Here is a 27,313-nt window from a genome sequence, read left to right on the forward strand (position 1 = left end):
TAAAAACAATATATACATATATATATATATATTTATCGAATAGGAGGACCAGATAGAAGACCAGAAGAATCGCGTGTCGAGCGAAGGTGGAATTCGGCGGCAGGAATCAGGTTAAACAGCTCTTCGAACACTCCCCGTGATAAATGCAGTAGAAGACACACATATTGTCATTAAAATACAAAATCATTTTGTCATGTCATTAAGATACAAAATTATTTTGCAAATTTCAAATTACAAAAATAAAAATTAAAAACAATATGGTAAATAACATTCGACAAAGATCCAATATAATATTGAGTTTTTTTTATTATAAGTACCTACTTTTCTTGGCATTTTAATTACCTACTAAAAACGGAAAAAATAAATTATTGTTTAGTAAAAAACTAAAAAGGTTAACCTATAGAATATAATCTAAGTTTGATCTACATACAAAGACCATTGAGATATTTAAATTATTCTTTAGTTTCGTTTTAAGTATAATTTTTGTTAAAATTTAAAGTTTGAAAAAAACGACGCCATTTTATTTATGATACTAAAAATTTAGTCAAATATACCATCAGTTAGCAAATAATTCGCGCGTAAAGCACCGAACTTATGCATCCACAGAAGAACAAAAGCAACAAATATGTGTTTTTCCCTCAAACGGGACACATTAAGGGTCACACACGATAATTGATTGCAGAATAATGGCTCTTGTAATTATATAAATTTATTTGTAATTGTGTGTGACAGCCCTACTGCGCGCCCAGCACAGACTGCAGTAACCACTGCCCGGAGTACGTGACGTAAGTAGTACTCCACGATCGTGTTGATACTTTGATACTATGGTCGTTTTCACATAGCACGATAACGACACGACACGTATATCGTCAGCTCCCACCATAATGATATCGCTAGTTGTTGCGCCAACAAAGGCTTGCATTGCCCCGCATAATTCGAGGTAGCAGGATAGCAGAAGTCATCAACTTGCATTTGCTATTTATTTTATAATTTATATTTAAGATAAAGGGTATTTAATAATAATAAGCAAGTTTCTAATTGAAGATTACCTCATATCCAATTTCAGTTCTGGTTCCCGTTTTCGATCCCGTTCCCAACATTTTAAATGAATCATATTTCGACGAAGATTGCGATGGGAAACTAAACCTACTGTTGCTGTAGTTAAAGGTCATCGACGTGAATTATAGTTTTTCTCTTATGGATTCTTCCGGGATAAAATGTAGTATGTCCTTTCCCAAGCTCTAGTCTATCGCTGTACCATATTTCAACGAAATCGGTTTAGTAGCTCCGGTGTAAAAGCGTAACACGCAAACTTACATTCACATTTATAATATCAGTAGGGATTATGTAAATATACCGTTATATTTATAGCTCAAATATATGCTTACGAACCTAGCATTGTGCCGTCCGCTGAGACGATACCGATGTCGGTAACGATATTCGTGACAAACCGTTAAAATATCAAACTATCAGTCCTACGATATCGTTTCCTTACCGTGATCGCCCAAGCTGAAAACGTTCTATAGCCACGTACTACACAGTACACATAAATCTATACTAATATTATAAAGCTGCAGTGTTTGTTTCTTTGTTTGTTTGTTTGAACGCGCTAATCTCTGGTACTACTGGTCCGATTTGAATGATTCTTTCTGTGTTGGGTAGTCCATTTATCGAGGAAGGCTATAGGCTATGTGTTTTTTTTTCAAAATTAGAGATCCGTAATAAAATTGCTATTTTGTAACACAAGGTGTAAAATCGAAAACCTATTTTTGCGTGGGCTGCAAAAACTATTGACAATAGAACAAAATGATGTACAGGCTATAATATAGGCAATATTTTATTACTTATAAAACTATCGCGTGAATTATACTTCATATGGCAAAACAACGTTTGCCGGGTCAGCTAGTTAAAAATACTAGTGGTAGGGTTGTCACTCAGGCTAAAATCTATACAACGTACTTAGACTTTGCTCAGATTTTACTTACGTACAATATAGCTGAGTGTAAGCTTAGTAAAATCTTTGATGATATGTGTCAGCTTGATGTGTTAACAAGCGCTACCAACGCCATGAACTGTCATAAGATATCCCAAATTAATAATTACATTCATTTAACTACTGTTTAACATAATAACTATAGTAGCATATTATATTCAGATCTTTAGTTAACTTGACTTTAGTTAACTTGTTAATGTTAACTTTAGTTCACTTGCTCTACAGTAGTACCAACTAACAGTTAGTAGCATCATTACGGTAGAAGGTCGTGCCCTATATAAGCCAGAGCGCTCAGTTCCCAGCGGATACTCCATAGGGAGTACCGCTGGGACCGCTTGCGCCTCTCTCTCCCCAAGAGAAGGTCGCCTTCGATGAAGGCTTAGAGGACACTTGCCCAAAGCCAACCTCAGGTGGTGTTTAGTCGGTAGGCACTTAGGTTTTTCGTGAGTCCCATATAACCATCGCAGACTAAGGCTGCGTTGGTATGCATGAGCATTCACTATGTCCCTGGGGTAGCCCTTTCCCTTTGTCTGAGCGCCAAAAAAAAATCGAGGCAACATTACTGATTGTGAATTCTAAGGGGTAACGCTGCCCTAATTGTTTTTTAATTTTTAATAATAAGTGTGTAATGTAATTCTAAGTGTGGAAACTTCAAAATACAGATGTAACAGTTTTATTATGTGATTAAATTACCAACCTATTCTACTTTAGACAGCTGAAACTTTGCAGACCTTAAGCTCAGATAGACCAATGCAAAAGTCAAGTTTGTGTTTTATCATACTCGGCAAACGTTTACGTAAGTAAAGTCTGAACAGTCTGAGTACGCTCTGAGATCTGAGACTTCTGTACGTGACAGAAAGTTCCTTGAAATCTGCACTGTATAGAAACGCCCCACATCAACACGGTTACAATGATTCCGCGGTGCTTTATTTTAGGTATATAATTTATATTAGACTAGCTGACCCGGAAAACGTTGTTTTGCCATATAAATTATTTTTAGGGTTAGACCGTTTCTTGGACATTGTTTTATTTTTCTAAAATAAACTTAATCTAAGTTACTCCTTATTACATCAGCTACCTGCCAATAAAAGTCGCCGGATTAGCCGGAACAAACAGACAGACAGATAAAAATTGTAAAAAATGTCATTTTGGTGTATGTACTGATAATATGTATACGGTACATATTCATAATATACATTAAATAAAAAACGGTTATTTCAATATTACAAACAGACACTCCAATTTTATTTAAATGTATAGATAATTCACACAATATTTTTATAAATTATATATTATATAGCCTATATGTTATTCTGGTGTGTAAGCTATATTATTGCAAAGTTTCATCAAAATCCATTCAGTAGTGTTTGCGTTAAAGAAGTTCAAACATACATCCAGACATACAAACTTTCACATTTATAATATTAATAGGATATGTAAATGAAATACATACAAAGACATTCATAAAATATTTATTATTCAATAAGATCACATCTAAATCTGGCACAGAACAACAACTTAATGTACTTAACTAATGTATTCTCAAGTTGAGGTATCTTTAGCTAATCTATATGACTTCACATCCAAGTATAATATGATATATCTATCACGCTAAAAATAAATTCGTTTTGTAAATAAATCTATGTATTAACATACAATTTAAACATTCTCCTGTTTCATTTTAATATATAGGTAAAATAAAAAAACATTTAATATGTCAAAAAGAATAAAATTATATATATTGTTAAATATTTAATACTTAATAATAATTCGGAAAGATTACATCTAATTTTGGCTTCGAAAAATGTAAAACATGTAAGTTCAATCTGCAAAATGTTAATACTTTGAAAATATTAAGGCAAATTCGTATACGCATTCCTCAAATCATAAATATGTAAAATAGTTTAAATTTTCATTAACACGAATACAGATTTATCAGTTGACATTTTAATAAACTTAAATACTAAATCAAACACAGCCAAAAATTGAGATCTAACATCAAAATAATCTTACAATATTAAGTATATATTAATATTCTTTTAAAATAATGCTATAATAGGAACCTATCTAAACAAAAATATCGGGGTTTATCAAATAAAAGTAAAATCAACCAAAAACATTTATGCTTTTCCCATTTTCCTTCTAAACTGTTTTATTTTAAATATAAATACAACACCCAATAAATTGCTTAGAAAGTTTAATCTAATACAGATATTTGTACTTTGGCATTATTGTGACTAAAACTATCACATATAAACATCTAAATACTAAACACATATTATGATTTATATTTGGAGGTAGTTTAAAGATTTATGATTTACTCATCTACGACGTGTCACATTGACATTTCAAAATGGCGGTCAGTTCGCGCCCATTTCGTGTATAGAATTCAAAAATATTCTTTTAAAATTATCGTTGGCATCTTCTTGTTTATTTATTTAGTCCTCTTCCGAGCCCATGTATTCAGTTTTTAATTCTCGGATTAAATTGTCCGGTGAATCATTATGTAGTCGTGAATATGCACTTTGCGTCATTCCAGACAGTATTCCGTTTGAAAGCGACTGCAGTGACAAAGCTTCTTGTGTCGGCCCCGAGTAACTGTACTGTTGATAAACGGCTTGTATACGCGCCGCGTTCACAAGTGTCTGTATCTTTAATTGCGTGTCCAACGCTAAGCTGAGCGGCAACTTCCGTAACTGGCTCGCGATCAATTTCCCGAACATTTCGAACTCGTTCTCATTTCCCAATTCGGAATGTTGGCTCAAGTCTTGCGGTTCCGAATCGCTGCGATCGTCCGTTGTTTTCTTTTGTTTCGTCGGCAGAGGGTATATCGTCGCGAGCGAGGTGGTTAGTGGGGTGGCTATGCCAACAGGTGGGTTGAGGAACGGCGCGGTTGTAGATGTGGGGAGGATTCCGAAAGACGTTTGATTTATACCGAATGGTGTACTGGGACGAGGTGACGGAGTGTTCAATACGTAGGGCGTTGATGAGCGGGTTGAATTCCGACGTTTGCGGGGACTCTTTTTCTCAGGGGACTTTCGTTCGCTCAAGTCCTGAACTACATCGCTGTCGTCACTCATAGCGATCTCTAACAAGCTATTGTCAATCTGGAACAAAAGTTTCTTTGGTTGAATTAAACGTTGCTTTCTAGAACTATGTTTTAACTTATAAGGCTTTATTATCTTGCAAAATCTGGTAATAATTTGTCGTATAAAATATTATTTTTTTCGTTAAATCGAAAATAAACACCGACCACGTCAGACTTATTTCATTCTCAGGCTATATTTTATACTACGAAGTTTAGCCGCACTTTTTTATAGTTATAAGTGAAGGAACATACGGATCCACTTGATGTGGAGTACTGTGAGAATATGATCAAAGTAGTAACTCACAACAGAACGACCTACGGCATAGTATACCACTACTTAAGTTATAATGTCTCTTATACCTGTTACTGTACTGTATTCTACCCCTAACAACCAGAACACAACAGTACAAGTCTTTTGCAGCATCAGCAGATGTAGTAGTAGTAATACTCCGGATAAAATACAATTAGAACTGGGAACCCTCGAATAAGACCCATCGCTTTGGAGAAAAATACATACAGTTACTGGTCTTTGAAAGACATCTGATTAAAGACTTAAAGGGGGGCCTTGTAAAGAAGAGGAACACAGCCCAATGTAACTGTAAAGATAGACCATAAAATACTTTATGAGAGAAATATGAACGTGCAACAAAATTTGTTGTCTAAAATTTTGATTGGATTACGTTATAATCTGAATTCATAGACAAACAGACAAGAGACAGGTATGAGCTGTAGCCGCTTTGTCTACAGGGATAAAAATGGTCAATTTATGGCGGGTATTACTCGGCATAAATCATATGTGCATCAATTGCCTGCTAAGGTATTCCCAAACCGATAGAAATGATTTAAGGACCTTCAAGGACTTAAGGACGTGAGAGTAATTCAAGGCCGGCTCTATGGTATTCCAAATTTCCATGAGCGACGCTTCTCACTTCCCACCAGGTTAGTGGATGCGTCTGACTTCAGTATATTTTGGAAATTTTGAAATATTTAAGAATAAGTTTTGCTAGGAAATTTGTGCACAGTGCGCATGTGCAGATACAACCCGCGCAAATATAGAAGCGTTTTATAAACGGCGGTTGTTTTCAACATAAAATCAGCTTCTAATCACCCAAAAAAATATGTTTATAAGAATTTTTTGCATGCAGCCATATTGTCTGATATGGTCTTATAGTGTAAAAAAGATATAAAGCTGCGACGGCCATCATTAAATCGCTTCGTGACTGGCGCGACTTATAGCGGATACTTACGGAGCTCGGGGTGACGATGGCCCGCAGAAATCTGTCTGCGTGCTCAAACCACGTGACGCTGGGTCTGTACGCATGCGCCCCAGCTTTCCTCGCCGCTCGAATCTTCTTCAGCTCAACACTATACGACGAACGTATATTCTTGATCTTATTTTTCAACTCCTTAACAGTAACATCTACCAGATTCAACGTGTTTATGATCTCCACGTAGCCCTGCTCGCGTACTTTCTTGTTCTTGTAATGTTCGGACACCGGGTTCCACAGATACTCGCGTTTCTCGTATTCAATTATCATTTGTATCGTCAAGTCCTCGCTCCATTTCGGGTTCGCCAGGATAGCGACCATTTTGTCTTACATTTGTTTTGATGGTGTGTTTACGAGCGTTATTTATGATAGCCAGGGAGAGGTGCTGGCTTGTCGCATGCGCGTAGCATACTAAAAGCACGCCATTCGAACGCCGCGCGGGGGGTTATTTCGGGAGTGGCCGATACGCAGTCGCGTGCTTTGAAGCGTGCTGTTTCCTCTTGCGATGAATGTTCAGGCCGAGTGAAATGGAAGATTTGTAGCCGAAGGGGACTTTTACTTCCATTTGATGGATTGAGATTTATAAGAGATCAGAATACTTGAACAAATTTTTTAAATAGCTGTTTAGTAAATATATCCTGCTTATACTAGATAACTAGACCAATATCTATTATTAAAAACCTAAATCTTTTTTGGTAGAGGATATTATTAAAATGACTACTTAATAAATATAAGCATGTGCCAAGTATATAATAATTGTATCTTTTTTTTCTGCAAGTCAATGCATTATATTAACTTTATTAATAATAAATAAGTTTTGACTCAGGTTTATGTTCTCGTTAAATTAAATTCATAAAATTATCTACATTGTTGCATGAAAAGGTATTAAAAAAGATGCAAGAAAAAAAACCGTGTGCGTCTCAGGATGCCCAACAGAAGTGATAACTTAAACTAATCTAAGTTGAACCATTTAATATTGAAATTATTTAACTTGAGAAAAGTTTAGCATATAACTTAAATAATATGTATATTAATATGATAATTATATTATTATAGGTAGTTACATTAAATTATAGATAATTTAATTGAATAAAAATATGTTTTATTCTTAATGACAATTCTTGAAAATGTACATAAGAATTTTGTGTATGTACAAGTATAATTATTTTATCCTATAAAAGTAACAATTGTCTTATGGTATAAGCTACGGAATTTTTTATATTATATGTCATCGAAAAATCTTGCAAAGAAGGCTTTGACTTGAATACGACTGGCAATCGCTCGAGCTTTCGAGACACAGTATTTCAATACTAGGCTAGGCTTTAAGGGAGGAGTTGTCGAAGAGCGGTGATACGACAAGTGTAGTTTTGTATATTATATTCTGAATCTATGTTTAACGTAATGATAGTTACCACCATTTGCCCACGTTTGTTATCTAGAGCTCCGCAAAGGTAAACATACATAGCTAGACTGATAAACAATTTTCTCCATTTTGCCCCCTTGCATCCTGCAGGGGCAAAACAAAAAACGGAGAGATAAATGCGTGATTTGCCATTAGATTGTTTAAAACAGTAGCGGTAAAAGATTTGTACACTCAAAATATTAAATATTATTTATTGTTATAAAACACCGATATTTTGTCTCTGTCGTTATAGAAGTTATTGTAAGATTTATTTCTAGTCCTACCCACAGACTAGTAAAAAAATAAGGACTCCGTGTCACCTTATACAACAGTGTAGCACCAAAACAAGCCGATTAACGTGTAAATACATAGCCCCTCGCACATACTTATCCCCTTATTCATAATAGTCTGCTAACTTAAAGCATTGCTAATTCTCACTCTGTCTTCTTCTATTGACCTAAGTCAGAATGAGAAAAAACACTCCTAAGCGGCTGTTTAAAGTTAGCGAACCATTATGAATAAGGGGGTAACACTACTACAGGCCGATAGGCGGCCATTATGAGAATTGTCATCGTATGTGACAGATCAGTTTGAGTCTTAATAAAATATTTTAAAAATGCCGTCGTGCGTTGTGAAAAAGTGTAAAAACGATACTTAATAAGTATTTGTGGCCATATATGATTATTTAAGGGAGAAAAAATTGTGTAACTAGTATCCCCCGTAACCGCACACACACTAGCATAACGGTGCTTCACTTGCTAATATCACGGCGCGGAGTCCTTCTTTTTTTACTCATCCGTGGTCCTACCTACATGTGGCCTATTTTCTCATAATGATTTTACTATGATTTACAGTAGTATCTATTTAGCTTCTCATTTTCATTCCCAGGTCACTTAGGTAGCCTTATTATGATAGAGGAGTACAAAGGAGCGTACAAATCACCTGTTGTTAAGTGATCACCGCCACCCACATTCTCTTGCAATACCAGAGGATTCACAAGAGCATTGCCTTGCATTGCATTAGATTTTAATAAACTTTATTCAATTAGGCATAAACTAAGCCCTTTTTGAATCGTCACTATAAATATTTCTTTTAAATGACTGATTCTGCCATATGTTCGCAAAATGTTGTGAGAAGAACATACATACAAAAAACTCAACGGCCACTCTTTTCAATAACTAGAGTATTTTACAATGACTGTAATATAGATAAAAACTTAGTTTGTAAGGTGCTACATCCAATATATGAATCGTGCTTAAATAATATAAATTATTTCATAAGAATATAAATTATCGTATATTGGATGCATCAACCTTTAGAGCTTGAATACATTGTTTGTGTAAGGATGCTTTGTGATTATGATGGTCGTGATTACTGTCATAATTAGTAATTGTATCCAACAAACACATTGTCACCCCCCCCCCCCCCCCCCCATATCGCGATGCCAGCAGGAAATACCACCCTCCCGTGACGTAACATAATCCTGAACAATTTACATACACGTGACTGTGTCCGCTTACGAGTTGCGGAGACTCGTCGCTAGTGAGACTGTAATGATGAACACGATAAAATGTGACACACAGGACAATACGACATATCTCGTCTGTTTATCTATATACTTTGTAGGACAAACTCTGCTAAAAACACATTTATAAGAAGATCGTTTTTTTTATGAAAATAAGGGACGAGACGAGCAGGACGTTTAGTTGATGGTAATTGATACGCCCTACCCATTAAAATGCAGTGCCGCTCAGGATTCTTAAAAAAACCCAAAAATTCTGAGCGGTACTACAATTGCGCTCGTCACCTTGAGACATACGATGTTAAGTTTCATTTGCCTAGTAATTTCACTAGCTACGGCGCCCTTCAGACCGAAACACAGTAATGTTTACACATTACTGTTTCACGGCAGAAATAGGCGCCGTTGTGGTACCCATAATCTAGCCGGTTTTACAACAGTAACAGTTGTAAATGATAAATAAACAGGGTCTTTATGCAAGTTAACATAGTTACAATAACACGCGTTTTAATCCTTTAAAAAGTGTTTTAATTAAATAATAAAACTTATGTAATTTAATGACAATTAATATGTAAAAAGATCGATTTAAATTAATTTATTGTTACAGTGTGTGTGAATTGATAACTCTAGAGATTTTTTAATAATGATTTACTTCATCATCATCTTTATCATCAGCAGGTAGACGTCCACTGCTGGACAAAGGCCTCCCCCAAAGATTTCCACGACGATCGGTCCTGCGCTGCCCTCATCCAACGTATTCCGGCAATCTTGATCAGATTGGTTCTTAAGGATCTCTTCATTTCTGATTCGATCTCGCGGATTGAATGATTATTATTTTAGTATTTAATATGTAATAGTATTCGCTATAATGAGCACTATAGACTAGCGTATAGATCACATGACAGCCCGATAAAATGTGACCAATTTTGATTTGCCGTGTATGATATGTGTCCGATGGCAAGTGATTTAATATATATATATATATATATATATATGAATTACTGTTCGTTTGTCTCGCTAAAACTCGAGAACGGCTGGACCGGTTTGGCTAATTTTGGTCTTGAATTACTTGTGGAAGTCCAGAGAAGGTTTAAAAGAAAAAAATTGGGAATTAAATAAAAAAAAAAACAATTTTGCTTTTCCTTTGATGGACACATCACGTTGTTCAGAAATCAAATTGAAAGAATAGTTTAAAATTAATAACTAATTAGTTTTTAGATCTTGCTAACTTTCTCAGGAGATATAAAATAAACTTAATTTTAGCTAACTATAGTTGGTAGATTAACAACAGATGTTAACTATCTATTAGATTATTTTTATGTAGATCGATAAATCTTAAGTTTTGTCCTAGATTATTTTATAGCGATAGAAATGACTGTAAAATATTGTACATTTTTATTATAAAGAGCGCAAAAAAAAATTCTGAGAGAGTTTCTTGCGCCGCTTCTTCTCTCTCAGAGCGCCATTTGTTTCCGAAGCGATAGTAGTATCTAGTAATTATAAGAAATCAAAAATAATTCTTAAGGAATCAATTTTGCCAAATGGTTGGAGCTGATACTGGTGTGGCTGATACAGACCAGAGATGACAGCAATACTTCATATCTAGGATGTGGGCCGGCTTCAAGTATTGCCATGCTTTATTTATGAAGCCCAGCTTCTCCGAAGCCTATCTGGCTTTGCTCTCCAGATGTCCGTGGAATTGGCAATCGCTCGAGATGTATTACCCAGTATTCCGATACTAGGCGCGGTTAAGTAAAGTGTTACTGAAGAGCGGTGATTCGACAAATGAGGATTCTTTTAGTGTAAATCTTGAGTCTTCTGCGAGTGCACTTGGGAAAAAGAAAGAGGACAACAGAGGACTCAATAGAAGACTTATTCAAAACATAATATTTTATTTGATTAACGCGAGTGTTACACATTTTAATAAAACACTTTTAAAGGATTAAAACGCGTGTAATTGTAACAGTTTTACATTAGATGTTTGTGTTAAAGTTACATTTTTATTTTAGCTAACCCGACGTTTCAAGACCTTTCCAGATCTCGTTTTCAGAGGGACTGCAGATGAAGTGAGTCAAAGATAGTATTTGTCATAGTTGTCATTATGAAGTTTAGCGCCATTTATTTCCACGGAGGTGGTATTTGCTGTATACAGATGGTTTTTGGCAAAATTTACTGACAGTGTCCTTTTCTTTCAGTGACTACACATACCAAAAAAGAAAAGGACACTGTCAGTAAATTTTGTCCCTCTGAAAACGAGATCTGGAAATGTCTTGAAACGTCGGGTTAACTAAAATAAAAATGTAACTTTACGCAAACATCTAATGTAAAACCGTTACAATTACACGCGTTTTAAACCTTTAAAAGTGTTTTATTTAAATTATTGAAAACAGTTTAATATTTTCAAATTTAGGACAGGATAACGTCTGTCGCGTCCGCTAGTATTCAATATAATTTTCTAGTAGTAAGTAGTAGTAGTTGTATATGTCCGTTAAAGATAAAACAATTTTAATTAATTAAAAATAAAAATAATACAATTAAACAAAATTTAATTTGTTTTTAAAATTTTATTTCTGTATTAATCCTAGAAGTGAGGCTTATCACTTTAAAATCATAACATATTGTTTATAAAACAATTTGTTATTTTTAAGTGATATCCCTCACTTCTGAGGTTAAGTATATACAAATTAAATGTGTAACAAACATTAATGAACGATAATTGACAAAACATACCAAGATTTACGATCCATGCGGCACTCGATCGGTTGGCTCAGTTGGAAAGAGACAAGAGCTCGGACGGAACCCGACAGGCGCGAGTTCAAGTCCCGCATCATTCATATTCAATTCAATTTAAATATTTTTATTCAAAATAGGATGTGACATCACTTATTGAAAGTAAAAAACTACACCCATTCCAAAAAGAATACCTCAGATCTGAGAAGAATGGGCGCAACAAACTCAACGGGCTTTTTTTCATCGAAAAAATATGTTTACAAAGTAATACTGTACAATTAAACTTCTTATTTAATAGCCTGAGGGCGGTCGCTCCATTCCCAATCTGTGGTATCATTAAGAAAGTCATTTATTTTATAGTAACCTTTACCATGCAAACGTTTTTAACAATTCTTTTAAATAACGTAATACTTTTGTTTTGAACATTTTCTGGGATCTTGTTGTAAAAGCATATACATCGCCCCACAAAAGACTTACTAACTCGACTAGTAGGAATTATAAATAAAAAAATTTATTGAAGTAGGCGTTACTTTGCGGAAATCCATAATTATACAAATGATTTGAGTTTTCTTTAGTGTTAATTCCGCCAATATTTGTCTTTAAACAATTCGACACGTGTTTCGCCTCTACACGAGGCATCCTCAGGACGTGTTGTCTCGCCAAAATCTGGCACGAGACTGAATTAACACTAAAGAAAACTCAAATCATTTGTATAATTATAAATAAATAAATGTTATATATATAATACATTATAAATGTTGGTTACAAATTTAATCCGTTAGAGATGTTTGTCTATACGTTTGTATACTGTAAGTCTTAACTCAGCGCAGAGATAGATATTACTATACTCATCACCGTACACCCAGAACTCAGTAACGAGCTGCGTCGCACATCATTACGTCTCGAGATATGAACGGGACGATATTTATCTGCCATTTGGCCCCGGCTTCTCGCCTTTGATTGCAGCGACCAACATCTTTAATACACAGGAAATACGGTCGAGTTTCCTATACGTAGAACATAATGTCTGTGGCAAATGTATTCCGTAATCGCCGTAAGGGCTCTGACAGACTAGCGACTCTGAGAGGCTTTGTACTAAAACTAACTGCGCAAAGGTAATAGGGACGACTTAGCCGCAACAAGCTTTTTTTCTCATTACGCAGTAGTTTAAAGAAATAAAGAATGAAAAGTCATTTATATAAAGGTCAAAATGACACTTATGAATGTCAAAGACAACAGTAAAGTTACCCCAGAATTTAGTTTTTTCGAAAATACTGACCAAAATAGTCTAGTATTCTTTTCGCATAAAAGATCAGTATACTTATAAACCCTTGTTCACTTCTCGCCATTATCGAAAAGCTGACACCCGCCCATTAAGCATATCATTAACAAATTCTTGAGTTTATTTAACTTAGAGTAAGTAATAGATGCACAAACTGATTTTTATATTTTACATTTAATGTATACAATTACTGACCCAGCAAACGTTGCTTTGTCATATAAATGAAGTACCCCGCACCCGCTCATTGTATGAATTGTCATTTTATGTCATTAATGTCATTGGCTGAATTATTTGTTTTGCAAATAGGTATTTCCGAAACACGCTACATATTATGATATAAGTATTATTCCGATCGTTTCAGTAGTTTTCGCAGTATAACTGAAGAAAAACACTGGTCTCCATTATATATACTGTACATTAGACGAGCCCACTTGTGAAGTAGTGTCTGCTATCGAGCGACAAGTATATGGTTAAATTATAAGTACCTACACGTGAGAGAGAGTGTTTGTGATTCTATTCCTACATAATCCGGGTGGTACAAATGTTCATATAAATACAGCAAATAAAATTGTATAAAAACCCGATCGTCTTGCGTTTTGTCTGTTAATAGATAACTATAAAAAAACCTAGCCCCCGGAATAGGCAATCTTTACTCTTTTTAATCTTTTTTGTAAAGATATGCAATGATCCAGTATTCTAAATTAATTTTATTTTAATAAACGAAAATTAGATTAATAATAATTATAATGAAGGAAAGAGCGATCGACGCAAAACCAGGATGATAAGGTTATTCGCGTATTACAGAACCTGAAAGACGTTAGTGTGTCCGAGCCCTAACATCGATAATTCTTCGTTCGTCACTTAATGATAGTGATGAGTTAAGGACTATAAATCAACGCGATAAGAGTGATTATTGTGTGCGAAGTATGTTTGTATACAAATGTGATTGCGTGCATTCGTTGAATTACCATCGTACCATGGTAGTTTTTTTTTATGAAAATAAGGGACGAGACGAGCAGGTCATTCAGCTGATGGTGCAGCGCCGCACAGAATTCTTAAAAAACCTAAAAATTCTATTAATGTATTATACCAATTAGTATCGGTATAATTATTATTATAATTATACCAAAAAAGTATTAACAACTTCGTAACAAAAATGTACTTTTTGTCCTTAGTTCAATAATTTAACTTTTTTTTTAAACAATTCTAAAGAAAAAATATCCCTTATTGTTATGTTAACTATTAGTTATTGGTAAGGGACTCATGTTTCCGCAATTAGAGCGCTCAGTTGGGTCCATTTTGCATGCAGTGTTGGCCAGTCATTCCAACCAGCCCAGCTCCTTCCAGAAGTTCAGAACACTCCCTGGGTGTTCGCAGACTGCCTGGAGCGAACTCGTATTTACTAAGGTTTTTGCCCGTTGATTGGCACCCCAGTTATATTAACTAAAAAACTTGTGTAATTATTTATCAATATTATCAATATACTTAAAAATAAAAAATCGACGCAACTTGCGTCGACACTCTGGCTCCATTTCATGTCCAAGTTACGTCAGTTAGTGCTGGGACTACTGCTTCGACTGCCGAAGACAACAAGCGTCGCAAATATGTCGGTGTCAGGGAGTCCTAAGTTTAATTGTTCAGTTAAAATAAAAAAAAACTACATTTTTAGAGAGCCAGTCACCATGTCGGTCATGCGAACCCATAAGATTTTCCTCTACCAAAAACTGCCAAAACGCGACTAAAGAAGTTTCCACTTCAAAAATAAACTTGCAGGTTTTAAGTAATTAAATGAATCATGAAAAAGTATCCGGTGTATGGAACGTGGCCAAATTCGTAAACAGGCTTTGCGCTTGCAAAAACATTAAATCCGGCATTAGCGGCGCGTCCGGCCGGTGTGTAGGGTTCTTAATCCAATTTTAATTTTGATTAATGCCTTCGAGTTGGGAGCAGTGAAGTGTCCAGTTCCTATTGTGTCGTGTGTGTGGGACTTTAATTCTATTTAAAAAATATAATGAAAACTAATGAGATCTCGCAAAAACTTTTCAAGAGCATTGTTTTCAATATGTGCATTACACCTTGCATGACATATGGGTGCCAAACATGGTCCTTAACAAAGAAAAATATACAAAAATTTAAAGTGTGTCAACAAAGCATTGAAAGAAGCATGTTAAAGATCAAAAGGAAAGACAAGGTACGACTAACACAAATCAAGAAGAAAACGAAATAAGAAAGGATAGACAACACTATAAAAAGATTAAAATGGCGATGGGCAGGACACACCTTGAGAAGCAATATTGATAAATGGACAAAAAATATTATAGACTGGTATCCAATATATATATATAATTCTAATATATGACACGGTCACATTATCTCTAGACCTCGCTGGAACATGAAGCCCCTTCCCGTTTTACTTTCACCCCCTCGCGCTCATCCTGTTGCGTCAGTACGGTTTGCAGTTTCATTACCCTAATAAAATTTGAACACAAAATTGTATGAACGATGCGGGACTCGAACCCACGACCTCTGGTGTTCCGTGCCAGGGCTCTGCCAACTCAGCTAACCGTTCGAGTGGCTTCATCTACAGGATCTACTTTACAGTTGATACATATAACCTGCTCAAACCCAATATATGCATATTAGGAAATTGACTTGAGATGGCGCTCCCGCATCGTTCATAAAATTTTATTTGTGACATTGTGACGTTTTGACTTTTGTTGTAAATAGTTCTGTAGTTTTCCATACCTATCCTGCTGTATCTCCGTTTGAGATGTTCTCTCTCGCACACTTTGTTAGTTTGTACGCTCTTATATTGTAAGTATTTGGGGCTGACCAGAAAAATCTAAATAAAAAGTCATTAAAAGTGATATAACTGCGTTAAATACGTAATTAGTGATTTAGTATTAACCTGAACGGCAGGCGTGGAAGAACGCGTAAAAATCGTATATTTTATTAAAACATTTCATTTCCTTTTTTAACATATTTATTATATATATATATATATATATATATAACCGTTATCTACTGGATAATTTAGTTGAAATTTGGTGTATTAATTTAATTAATTAATTTAAATTTAATTTAAGTATATGACAAAATATACAGTACCTATGAAAAAAATATGTAAGTAATTAAATACCTTCTAATTTTTTTTTTTTATAGTTTTACAGTTATTCAAAAAAATATACGAAATAGCATAAATAATATTTTTATCGTACTTACGGAACCCTGTAAGCATATATATGTACCAATGAACGTTCTTTTTCAATTTTTTAAATACCAAATGCATCCTCAAATCCTTTCGTTACATTAATCATCAACTCTGACCCTGTTATCTTAGCACTTAACGTAAACGAGGTCACGACACCAAGTATCAAGACGGCCGGTCGCTATACATATAGTAAAACCTCTGTAGTGAAGGAAGTTAACCGCGAATTGTTCCGAGTTGTTGAGACTTGTAGATAATAGCCGAGTTGAGCACTCCGTTGAGGAATATTCATATTCCATATTTGAAGTGAATAACGTCTTAAAATTTGTTTAAATAGTTGGGAGTCGATATCTCAATATATTCTTGATAAAGCACATTAACGTATTTGCTTGAAACTGCGATGATCATAATGTTAACACGACGAACAAACATAAACTTCTAATAAGATGTATATTATGTTTTTACGACATGATCCCAGAAAATGTACAGAACAAATGTATTGCCAAAATCAAAAGAATTGTTAAAATCGTTTATGTGGTAAAGGTATAACATAAATGACCTTCTTAATGATACCACAGACGGGCAATGGAAGGACTGCCCTCAGGCTATTAAATAATAAGTTTAATTGTACAATATTAATTTGTAAAAATATTTTTTTGAGGAAAAAAGCCCTCTGAGTTTGTTGCGCCCATTCTTCTCAGGTCTGAGACATTCGTTTTGGAATGGGTGGTAGTTTTTGACTTTCAATAAGTGATGTCACATCCTATTTTGAATAAAAATATTTGACACCCAAAATTTAATTACGCCACTCAAAAACTTATCACTTTGAGTGAGGTCTGTTGATTATTGCGTCCAGTAGAGGGAGAAAAGCGCCTCAATTTTAAGGAATATTTTGACTGCGTCATATAATTTCCTTTTGATCTGAGGAAGCTTTGTCATTAATGTATCAACTGTCACCTCTTGTCGAGATCAATCAAGTTGCAGTGGGAAGCTCCTTTGCACCAGATGGCGGCTAATTATGGGTTCCAAAACGGCGCCTATTTCTGCCGTGAAGCAGTAGGTAATGTGTAAGCATTACTGTGTTTCGGTCATATTATGTCTCAAGGTGACGAGCGCAGTTGTAGTGCCGTTCAGAATTTTTGGGTTTTTCAATAATATTGAGCGGCACTGCATTGTAACGGGCAAGGCGTATTACCATCAGCTGATCGTCCCGCTCGTCTCGTCCCTTATTGTCATCAAAATAAAAAAAAATTATATACATTGCTCATATAAAATATTCTTGTGAAATAGTTACAGAGAAATTACTTTAAACAACAGAGTGAAGCAGCACCTATAACTGTGAGAGCTTTATACTTTCTATGGCTGGAGGAGATATAATAATATAAGCGCAAAAAAAAAATGCTAGGAGAGTTTCTAGCGCCGCTTCTTCTCTCTCAGATCGCCATTTGTTTCCGAAGCGGTAGTAGTATCTAGTATATTAGAAATGACATCAAAAAAAATTCTATAGGAATCAATTTTGAGAAAATAAATGCCTTTTGATGCCTTTTATAATGTATTTTGCCCACTTGAAGATATGAAAGGAAAACATATAAGAAATATTATCTCAGATGAGACAGTCGCTCAACATTCTATAAGCCTAAACACATGGGCAGATTTGATTCGGTAGGCTCCTCGCACCAATTGGTCCGGCGTTGTATTCAGTACGGTCCGGTCTATCTAATATATAAAATTCTCGTGTCGCGGTGTTTGTAGTTAAACTCCTCCGAAACGGCTTGACCGAATCTCATGAAATTTTGTGTGCATATTGGGTAGGTCTCAGAATCGGACAACACCTATTTTTCATCCCCCTAAATGTTAAGGGTAGTCCACCACATTTTTTTTTTAATTTTTAGATAAATTATTTATTTTATGATACAACTCTAAAAAATACATACAACTTAAAATTTTCACCCGTCTACGATAAACACCTGTTTTTCTATCATTCTGTTACATCCACAGATCCGCAATAGGGTTGCAAGATGGCAATGGATTTTTTTATTTATTACTTTTTATGGCAATACGTTTGCTGGGTCAGCTAAATAAATTTATGCGATTGTCCATGCGACATACCATCGAATATTGAACACTACCAGACCGCGTCCAATGGTTCGGCCGGACCAAATCCGATCATGTGTTTAGCCTATATCAGAAATCTCGATGAAAATATTAATATACCTACGTACACCTATTTACGTAAGCAAACGGAAGTGTCGACGACACAGCCTCAATCTGATTTTTCATCTACAAAAACCATTTCCAAACAGTTTATAAATAATATGACATTACCATAAAAAAATTGGCAAGACTGTGTCCGAAAAACATTTAATAAATAAATACTAAGAATAAAATGGACCAAAAACAATCTTATCTTTTATTGAAAGCTAACCAGAAAATGTCTTGAAAACTGTATTACTTCAAAGTACAAACTGACAATAAGAAGTTGTAATAATAATTTATATTTTACTAAAACAAGATAATGTCCTTTAAAAAACTTTATCTATAACTATCAAATAACTAAAAATAAATATCTAAAAAGATAATTTAATTTTCAATAAACTAACTTTTACTAAAAACTTGCATGTAAACCGCCTAAGTGTTACCTTTCCCTAACACGTACATTCTATATAATGTTTTCCCTTCGGCTTCACTCGCATTGAAGCCGATATTATTTTATGCAAATTGTATTTCGCGCGATGAATGAAATAATAACAGTCGTGTATTTGTATATAATTAAATGAAGGCAAGCGACTAAAATTTTAATTAAGCCTCTCGAAATTCAAAAAATTGTACACAGTTTTTTTTAAATAATGTGAAAGTTCGAAAGCCCTTAGTTTTCCGGCTTGTGATGATGATGAAAGTTTTTCCAACTGTAATTTTTTTAAATGGTTTATTTCTTAAAAAGGCGCGTACACCTTCCTTAAAGGCCGGCAACGCTCCTGTGATTCCTCTGGTGTTGCAAGATTATGTGGGCGGCGGTGATCACTTAACATCAGTTGACCCGTACGCTCGTTTGTCTTCCTTTTTCCATAAAAACAAAGATAATTTATAAGTACATCTAGATAGACCCTCTAGCTGTTAGGCAACGCATGAAAACAGTCATTTTTTAATTTTAGTATGCATGACATGCTACTTCTTACATTCGCGACATATGTGCCACTTTGTTTTAGTGTGTGTGCGCGCGCGTTGCTGAAAATAGAGGTTAATAGTTCACCTCTATTTTTTTCAACCTTTTCACAGCTTTCACAGTCTATCTAGATGTATAAATTATCCAAGGTTTTTTTAATATAAATATAAATAGGCGACCCACGACACAAAGGTAGTACGTAGTAGTGAGCAGAGGTTGCTTATCGGCGTTCACTTAGGTGAGTGATCTGCCGTATTAGTCAGGGTTACCACGTCTAAGTTATTAAATCATAACAATTTTATTACAATCTGCCTTATAATAGTATATGTTTTCTTTCGTGTAGATAGGTTCATGTAATAGACTTTGACTTTTAAATAAAAAGGTAATTATTATTATCAGAAGTTAAAGAATGTCTTATAAATTCGATTTTAGCGAAGCTATAAACAAAAAATATCGATCGAAGATTATTTTTATATGTTGATTTCAGAATATTTTATATCTCAAAAGACTACAAATTCACTTACTGAGATACTTTTTTTTATGATAATAAGGGACGAGACGAGCAGGACGTTCAGCTCATGGTAATTGATACGCCATGCCCAATGCAGTGCCGCTCAGGATTCTCAAAAAACCCAAATATTCTGAGCGGCACTACAATTGCGCTCGTCACCTTGAGACATAAGATGTTAAGCCTCATTTGCCCAGTAATTTCACTAGCTACGGCGCCCCCCAGACCGAAACAGTAATGCTTACACATTACTGCTTCACAGCAGAAAAAGGCGCCGTTGTGGTACCCATAATCTAGCCGGCTTCCTGTGCAAAGGAGCCTCCCACATACTTAAACTAACATGATACACATATTGATCGGCAAATCGTAGTGTATATATACTTAACATAATTTTAGTCGTAATATTTCAAGTTACAATAAATACCTATTCACAGAGTTACAATAAATACTAATTAGGTACATTAATAACGAAATAGGTTCATTTATACGTTACCCGTATAAAATAAATGTTTACAGTAATTAATGAAATACCTGCACTATTTTATTATTTGTTATACATTTATATTGTGATGTCGACACCCTTACACGTGTCTCGCGCTAGGTGAATCAACGCTAGTAGTGACGATGTTCTACTAACTCGGGGAGTCGTGCTCATACTTCGTTAATATAGGTAGGTACTTAGGTCTGTTCGTCTCTTTTATGCACAGATGTGAAGACAGTGACTAAACACACTTGAACACGGATTATGTGTAGAGATCTTTGAGTAACTTATTTAAATAAATTATGATTTTTCAAACACTATAATTTTCTATGTAATTAACTATGATATTAATTATCATTCTAATTCTATTAAATTCTATTTTTCATACCCAAAGTACCTACCCAACCAATTTTTGTGGGACTTAGTTTATTTCGGATTGTTATGTATAAATGTAACTATAACACATTAGGTACATGCCCTTTAAGTACTGTATATTTCAAAGTCAGAAATAAATTATATCGGAATAAGCTTACATTTTCTTTTCACAGTGTGTCATACGAAAAAGAACAGAGGGCCTACTATCAACTTTTAATTCCGATGCAGTTAAGTTTAGGTTAAAAGACTGAATCGCTAAATAAATAATAGTAGTAATATAAATATATATTATAGTTCTTTGAATTACAAATTAAACGTTTGCTTAGGTGTTTTCGTAAAAATAACGAGTTATGAACGCACTTTTTTTTAATTAGTTCTTGCGAACAGGCTATAGACCGGGCCCTCACTGCCTCGTCTTTAGTTTTCATTCTCGGTGTTTATTTTCAGTATTTTGTTTTACAAAAAGGTCCAATATAGTATTCTGATCTCATCTTTCATCAATTTAATTTTTCTTTTCTGTATGTTTACACTATTTTTTTTAAGTTTCACAAAAACAACACGATTAACTTTTCGCTAAGGAAGTAGCAACTTTTTTTGAATCGCTCACTTTAACACATAAGCTATCCAGTTTAGGTTGCAATATTACCTCATGGTACGAATGAATGAACGAACTAAATCAGTTTGCGATTCCATTTTCTATTTGATTTGACGTCAACCTAAATTCGATCGCTTAAATGATGTCGTATGATATAGCAAAGCAGTTCATTTTAGGTCGTCAAATGAATCGCAATAAGAGTTCATGTTAGGCCCGCAGTACCTACTAGCTGATGCCTTGATTCGAGCTTTAAACTAGAATGGAAATGGGCAAGACACATCCCGCCTAAAAGACAATAGATGTGATGAAAAGAAAAGATGAAAATACAATGAAATACGGATGTTGTAGACCAAATAAGAACAGGAGCTACGAAGAGGAGGAATAGGTTAAGACTGGTTGAAATAAGGAAAAAACTGAATTCAATGGAAAGCAAAATTTTAAGCAGCTTTGCTTAAAAACTGTTTTAAATAAATTTAATAAAATAAAGCTTAATTTATTATTATAAGACTAACATACTGTTTAATAATTTGGCGTTGCGTAGAGACGTCGCTTCGAGGTGTCGTTCGTTGTGTATCCTATATAAAGCATTTATCTGGTGCGCCGAAAGTATTTTATAACACGGTGTATTTTACATTTATATTTTATACACAACTTATTTTAAGCTGATTAAAGCTAAACAGCTTTGATCTTACGATTGTAATACCCTTTTTACATAGAAATTAATTTAAAATAAGCGTATACACTTTTCTAAATCTCAAGGTCATCAACGGTACTGTTGGAAAATGGAAAACTTAACTCCACAAAAAAAAACTTGAATTTATTAACAGTTATTATATTCCATTTAAGTAAATGGTAAATTATTGCGCTTCGGAAACCGCTTTTCATAACTTATATGTACATAAAGTATTGAATGATATTAAAGTAATTAGTATGACAGTATTATATTCAATAATAAAAATAATATTACTCCCAACAATACTTTATATGCAATCGTATGTCGACATAAACTTCTCGATAATTCAAATTCACAATAAACTGTAAATTGAAACCACGAATTAAATTTTGATCCAGCTATCGATGGTTGTTGATAGTCGACACGTCCGCCATTTTACATCGTACTTTTACGACGGAGCCGATAAGGTTTACGAGGCGCTGCGAGTAGCGTCGCCTCGACTCGACCCGGCTGATTGCTTGCTGAGGGACGCTAGTGATGTCCTATTATCGCTGTATTATACTATCGATATCACAAGCCTGTAGAGTTTTTAACTTTTTTATGACAATAAGGGACACGACGAGCAGGACGTTCAGCTGATTGTACGCTGTATTGATACACCCTGTCCATTACAATGCACTGCTGCTCAGGATACTTGTAAAACCCAAAAATTCTGAAGGGCCTTACAATAGCGCCCGTCATCTTGAGACATAAGATGTTAAGTCTCATTTGCCCAGTAATTTCACTAGCTACCGCACCTGTGGCGGCCACTATATTTTCGCCTGGCCACACTAGATTTTATTATTATGCCCGTCAGGTTGGCAATAGAGATTTTAGCTTGGGGTAGCTATGTAATGTAACGAGTTAATATTGTGTGAATATAAGTTAAGTTCCTTGATGTGAGTCGTTTTCATTAACCAAACACCTAAGTGATAGTCTGTTCAGTTATTATTGTAGTTGATAGTGAACCTCGACAATTGGTGACCCCGACGTGATCGAACGGTGTTTATAACTTTACATCATCGACGCCAGATTGAAGCGTCGCACTACAATATGTAAATAGATTAGTGAACCTCGACAAACCCTTCAGATTGAAACACAATAATGCTTACACACTGCTGCTTCACGGCAGAAAAAGGCACCATTATGGTACCCGTAATCTAGCCGACATCCAGTGCCAAGCCTCCCATTGGTAACAGGGACAGCATGAGGAAATCCGATACCACAGAAAAAACAGTCTTAAGAATACAAGCTGTTTTTTATTAAAACATTTTTGGATTAGCCAATTATTTAGTCAAGGGTCGGTTGTCCCTAAAAATTAATAGAGTCAATTGGTTTAAAAAGTAGTACTTATATTTATAATTAATAAATAATTTATAATTAATTAATTTCGTATAAAAATGATGTAATGAATTTTTTTAGAGGATAGATTAATGAACTCCATCACATTACACACACACAACAGACAAGCGATATTACTTATTATTACTGGTAAAATTACAACATTTTATCAGTTAAAACAATTACTACCAAGATCTTATCAAGAGGTGAAGAATATTATTATCAAATAAATCTATCGATACCACAAACGTTATGTACCTACATCACTAGCGTGAAGCCGAGAACATCGACGAGTCAAAGATGTCTCGGGCATTCAAAATGCTTCCGTGAGCTTTTTGAAATATATTCCCTTACAGTGAAGTTATATACATTGGGAACATATTCCTTTGACGCGGAACTGTTACCTTCGTCGTGAGTCGTGTCATGTTATATTAGATATTGACATTCTACATATATTTAAGGGTTTGTAAAGAGGTTTTATTATTATTTTTAATAGTGGGTTTTGTTTTTTCAGACATTATTAATACTTAACTCTCAATATAACAGAGCTTCGAACTTTTTGATGCAAAGCGCAAATGCGAAAGTAAAGATTTTAAACATAGACTATTTTTGTATGAAAATTTCGCATAAAATCTTGGGAAACTTTCTACTTTTTGTCCTATCAATCGACGTTGTTGGTATGAATGAAAACACCGCATGAATTATTAAGGTAATTTAATTTAATCATATGTAATATAGGCTTTTATATTAGATTTTTTATAATGGTAAAGAAGTTTTCAGTTTATCCAGTTCAATACTTCCAATCTAATATCCAATACAAACTATTATACAAAAATTTAAGATACGTAGACAATATATAGTGTGTGGGTCGATATTTTTATAAAGTATCGATAATAGTTCGTTACCACCCATCTCTACGTATCCATGACAGCCAGATGTTTCGTCTCGTCGACTCTGCCGCGTCGCGGTAACGAGCGGCCCGCGCGTGTCGCGTACACACGACGCCAACACTCCACGCTATTATAACACGTATTGTTATAGACACACTGTACAGTTAAGGCCCTACGCTCATTATGATACGTGCACACGATTTTATCCTCTTATATATATATATGTAATAAAATGAAGACTACAAAGGTACCTATATCGTACCCTCGCGTAGCGTTTAATTAATCGTCAATTGAAGTCTGTGTTTATTTAACATCAAATTACCAGAATACTTGAGATAAGACAGAATGATTCTATGTCGGAATAAAATCAAAAATTGTCAGCGTGAGCTGGGAATAACATTTTTTTTGTGTTTCCTGTTTTTTCATGCTACCGAGTAAATACTTGGGTGAAATTTAGTCTTTTACGGTTATCATATTGTGTGAATAGCATTAGAATGAGGCGATGATCGAAATACAGGACCAACACTGAGTTACAGTCGCATGGGTTTTGATAGAACAATTTTAATATTTTTTTTCTGTTAGCTATCATCGTTCACTCGAAATTAGGTGATAATCTTAGACAATGATGCAAAAAACTGCAATACGATCTTCACAATCCATTGATTTGTGACACGCTGTTTACAGCCTCGCCAATTAATTTGAATTCATTTTTAACACCCATCTGTGAATGAAAATATTTAATTCATACAAATCTTCTACAATCAACGTAGCATAGGTATAATTCACGATTAACGAACAAACTCATGGATTTTCTGTTAAAAAATTGCAATTACTATCGCTTCATGTTTGGTATCATTTATTGGTCACGAACAACCTGTTACGATTCAAGTAAACAATATCGTCATTGAGGTAGAGAAATTATACGTCTACCTGGCTTAGGAAATAAGGATGGCTCTCCCATCCTGAAAAAACAGGTTAATGAAATAGACACATACGTCTCATGTCTACTCAAAACCAAACTGTGCTTTGAAATTAATAAAACAGCTGAAAAGAAAGCTAAAATTTTTGACCAGTGTATTTTACAAAGAAAAGTCTAAAACACAATATACACAATACAAGTTGCCCAGAGAAAATGCTAAAGCAAAATCGTAAGGATCGCTGAGAGACCACAAGATAAACATAATATGGCTTAGAGAGCAAGGTAAGTTTATCTTTGCGATCAAATGACTGGCAAGTCTGTCTGGCTGTAATAATGTCTCGCTGGACAAAACGGTCCCGGAATGGCGGTGTTGGAGAAAAAGAGACATAGACGACCACAGATGCGAAGGAAGGATATCGACAAGAAATGTCAAGGGACGAACTGGTAGTGCAAAGCCAGGCTACATTACGCAATCTGAAAGAGGCCTACACCAAATTGGTTGAGAATGACTGAAAGAAGAAAGACTATTGGTTCGGTCATTAAGGCGTTTTGTATGAGAAGCAGCAATATTCAAAAAATATTATGTTCATTGACAAATAAAACTATTTATTAAATTTAATAAAGTGCAGGTGAACACTGAACTGAGCATTATTTCATAGGCTATATAAATCGTTATCTTATGACTAACGAAACTTGAAATTTGGATGGAAACTTTGATAGTTTTATTATTATTACACAAATAATTTTATGAACTATGCGGAACACGAACCCACGACCTCTCGCATTCCGTGCGAGTGCTCTCTCTCTCTCTATCAAGTAAATTTCCTAGTATGCAAATACTGGGGATGAGCAGTTATCGACTGTAAAGTAGATACTGTAGATGAAGCCACAACCCGAGAGATAAACAAAGCATACAAGTTTTTATGACGATACTTCACTCGAACGGTTGGCTCAGTTAGAAGAGCACTCGCACGGAACGCGAGAGGTCGTGGTTTCGAGTCCCGCATCGCTCATAAAATATAGTTTTCAATTTTATTTGTGTATTAATCCTAGAAGTGAGGGCTATCACTTAAAAAACATTACAAATTGTTCATTATTCAAAATATAATGATTTTTCCTGAACAGCTTTTATTTTAATTCAAATTATCGATACAAGCAAGAGCCCCACCACTAGGTATCTGTGACACACAGATGACATCGTGTTTCACGCGCGGGCCGTAACTGGCTCTACCGCGTCGCTGTAATGAGAGCACACTACGCCGCGCTGCCTATTCGAGGTAACGGCTTACATATATATTAATATTATATATACATTATATGCTTCAAGTTAGCTATATATATAAAAATGAATTGCTGTTCGTTAGTCTCGCTAAAACTCGAGAACGGCTGGACCGATTTTGCTAGCTTTGGTCTTGAATTATTTGTGGAAGTCCAGGAAAGGTTTAAAAGGTGAATAAATATGAAAATGCTCGGAATTAAATAAAACCAAAAAAATTGTTTTTCCTTTGATGTGTCCCCGTCGTTCAGAAATCAAATTGAAAGAATAGTTTAAAATGAATACCTAATTAGAATATTTATATGTTTCTAACATTCTCAGGAGGTAAATAATAAACTTAATTTTAGCTTACTATAGTTGGTAGATTAACTACAGTTGTTCACTATCTATCAGATTATGTTGATGTCTGATAATAAGTTTTGTCACTGTACGGTCAACAGCATGTCGACTGTACATCACGTTTCGCGTATCAGCGTTTACGTCGCCTCGCGTTATTTCCTAAGTAATATTGTAACCAGTTCGCGACAAGCCGCCGATCGATTCGCGTGCTCATTACCATACCA

At 34.8% G+C, this 27,313-nt stretch overlaps 2 protein-coding genes across 4 annotated transcripts in view; both read right to left on the reverse strand.

Annotated features, from left to right (window-relative positions):
- LOC126970968 (nucleolar protein 4-like) overlaps nucleotides 1-27,313 on the reverse strand; it is a 197,495-nt gene that overhangs the window by 148,109 nt on the left and 22,073 nt on the right. The window lies entirely within an intron of this gene.
- On the reverse strand, nucleotides 3,450-6,765 carry LOC126971007 (uncharacterized). The gene is made up of 2 exons (XM_050817177.1): nucleotides 6,329-6,765; nucleotides 3,450-5,100 (listed from the first exon to the last, which is right to left on the reverse strand). The coding sequence occupies exons 1-2, from the start codon at nucleotides 6,668-6,670 to the stop codon at nucleotides 4,432-4,434; spliced, it is 1,011 nt and encodes a 336-aa protein (XP_050673134.1). The 5' UTR covers nucleotides 6,671-6,765; the 3' UTR covers nucleotides 3,450-4,431.

Source organism: Leptidea sinapis, chromosome 22 (genome assembly GCF_905404315.1).
Source record: "Leptidea sinapis chromosome 22, ilLepSina1.1, whole genome shotgun sequence".
In the NCBI taxonomy this organism is placed as follows: Eukaryota; Metazoa; Arthropoda; class Insecta; order Lepidoptera; family Pieridae; genus Leptidea; species Leptidea sinapis.

What these genes read in the sequence shown, in the direction of transcription:
- LOC126971007 (XM_050817177.1), bottom strand. Translation starts at nt 6,670, where the DNA reads ATGGTCGCTATCCTGGCGAACCCGAAATGGAGCGAGGACTTGACGATA. An exon ending in CCATCGTCACCCCGAGCTCC is followed by an intron (nt 5,101 to 6,328) that starts GTAAGTATCCGC and finishes CTTTTGTTCCAG; the next exon opens with ATTGACAATAGCTTGTTAGA.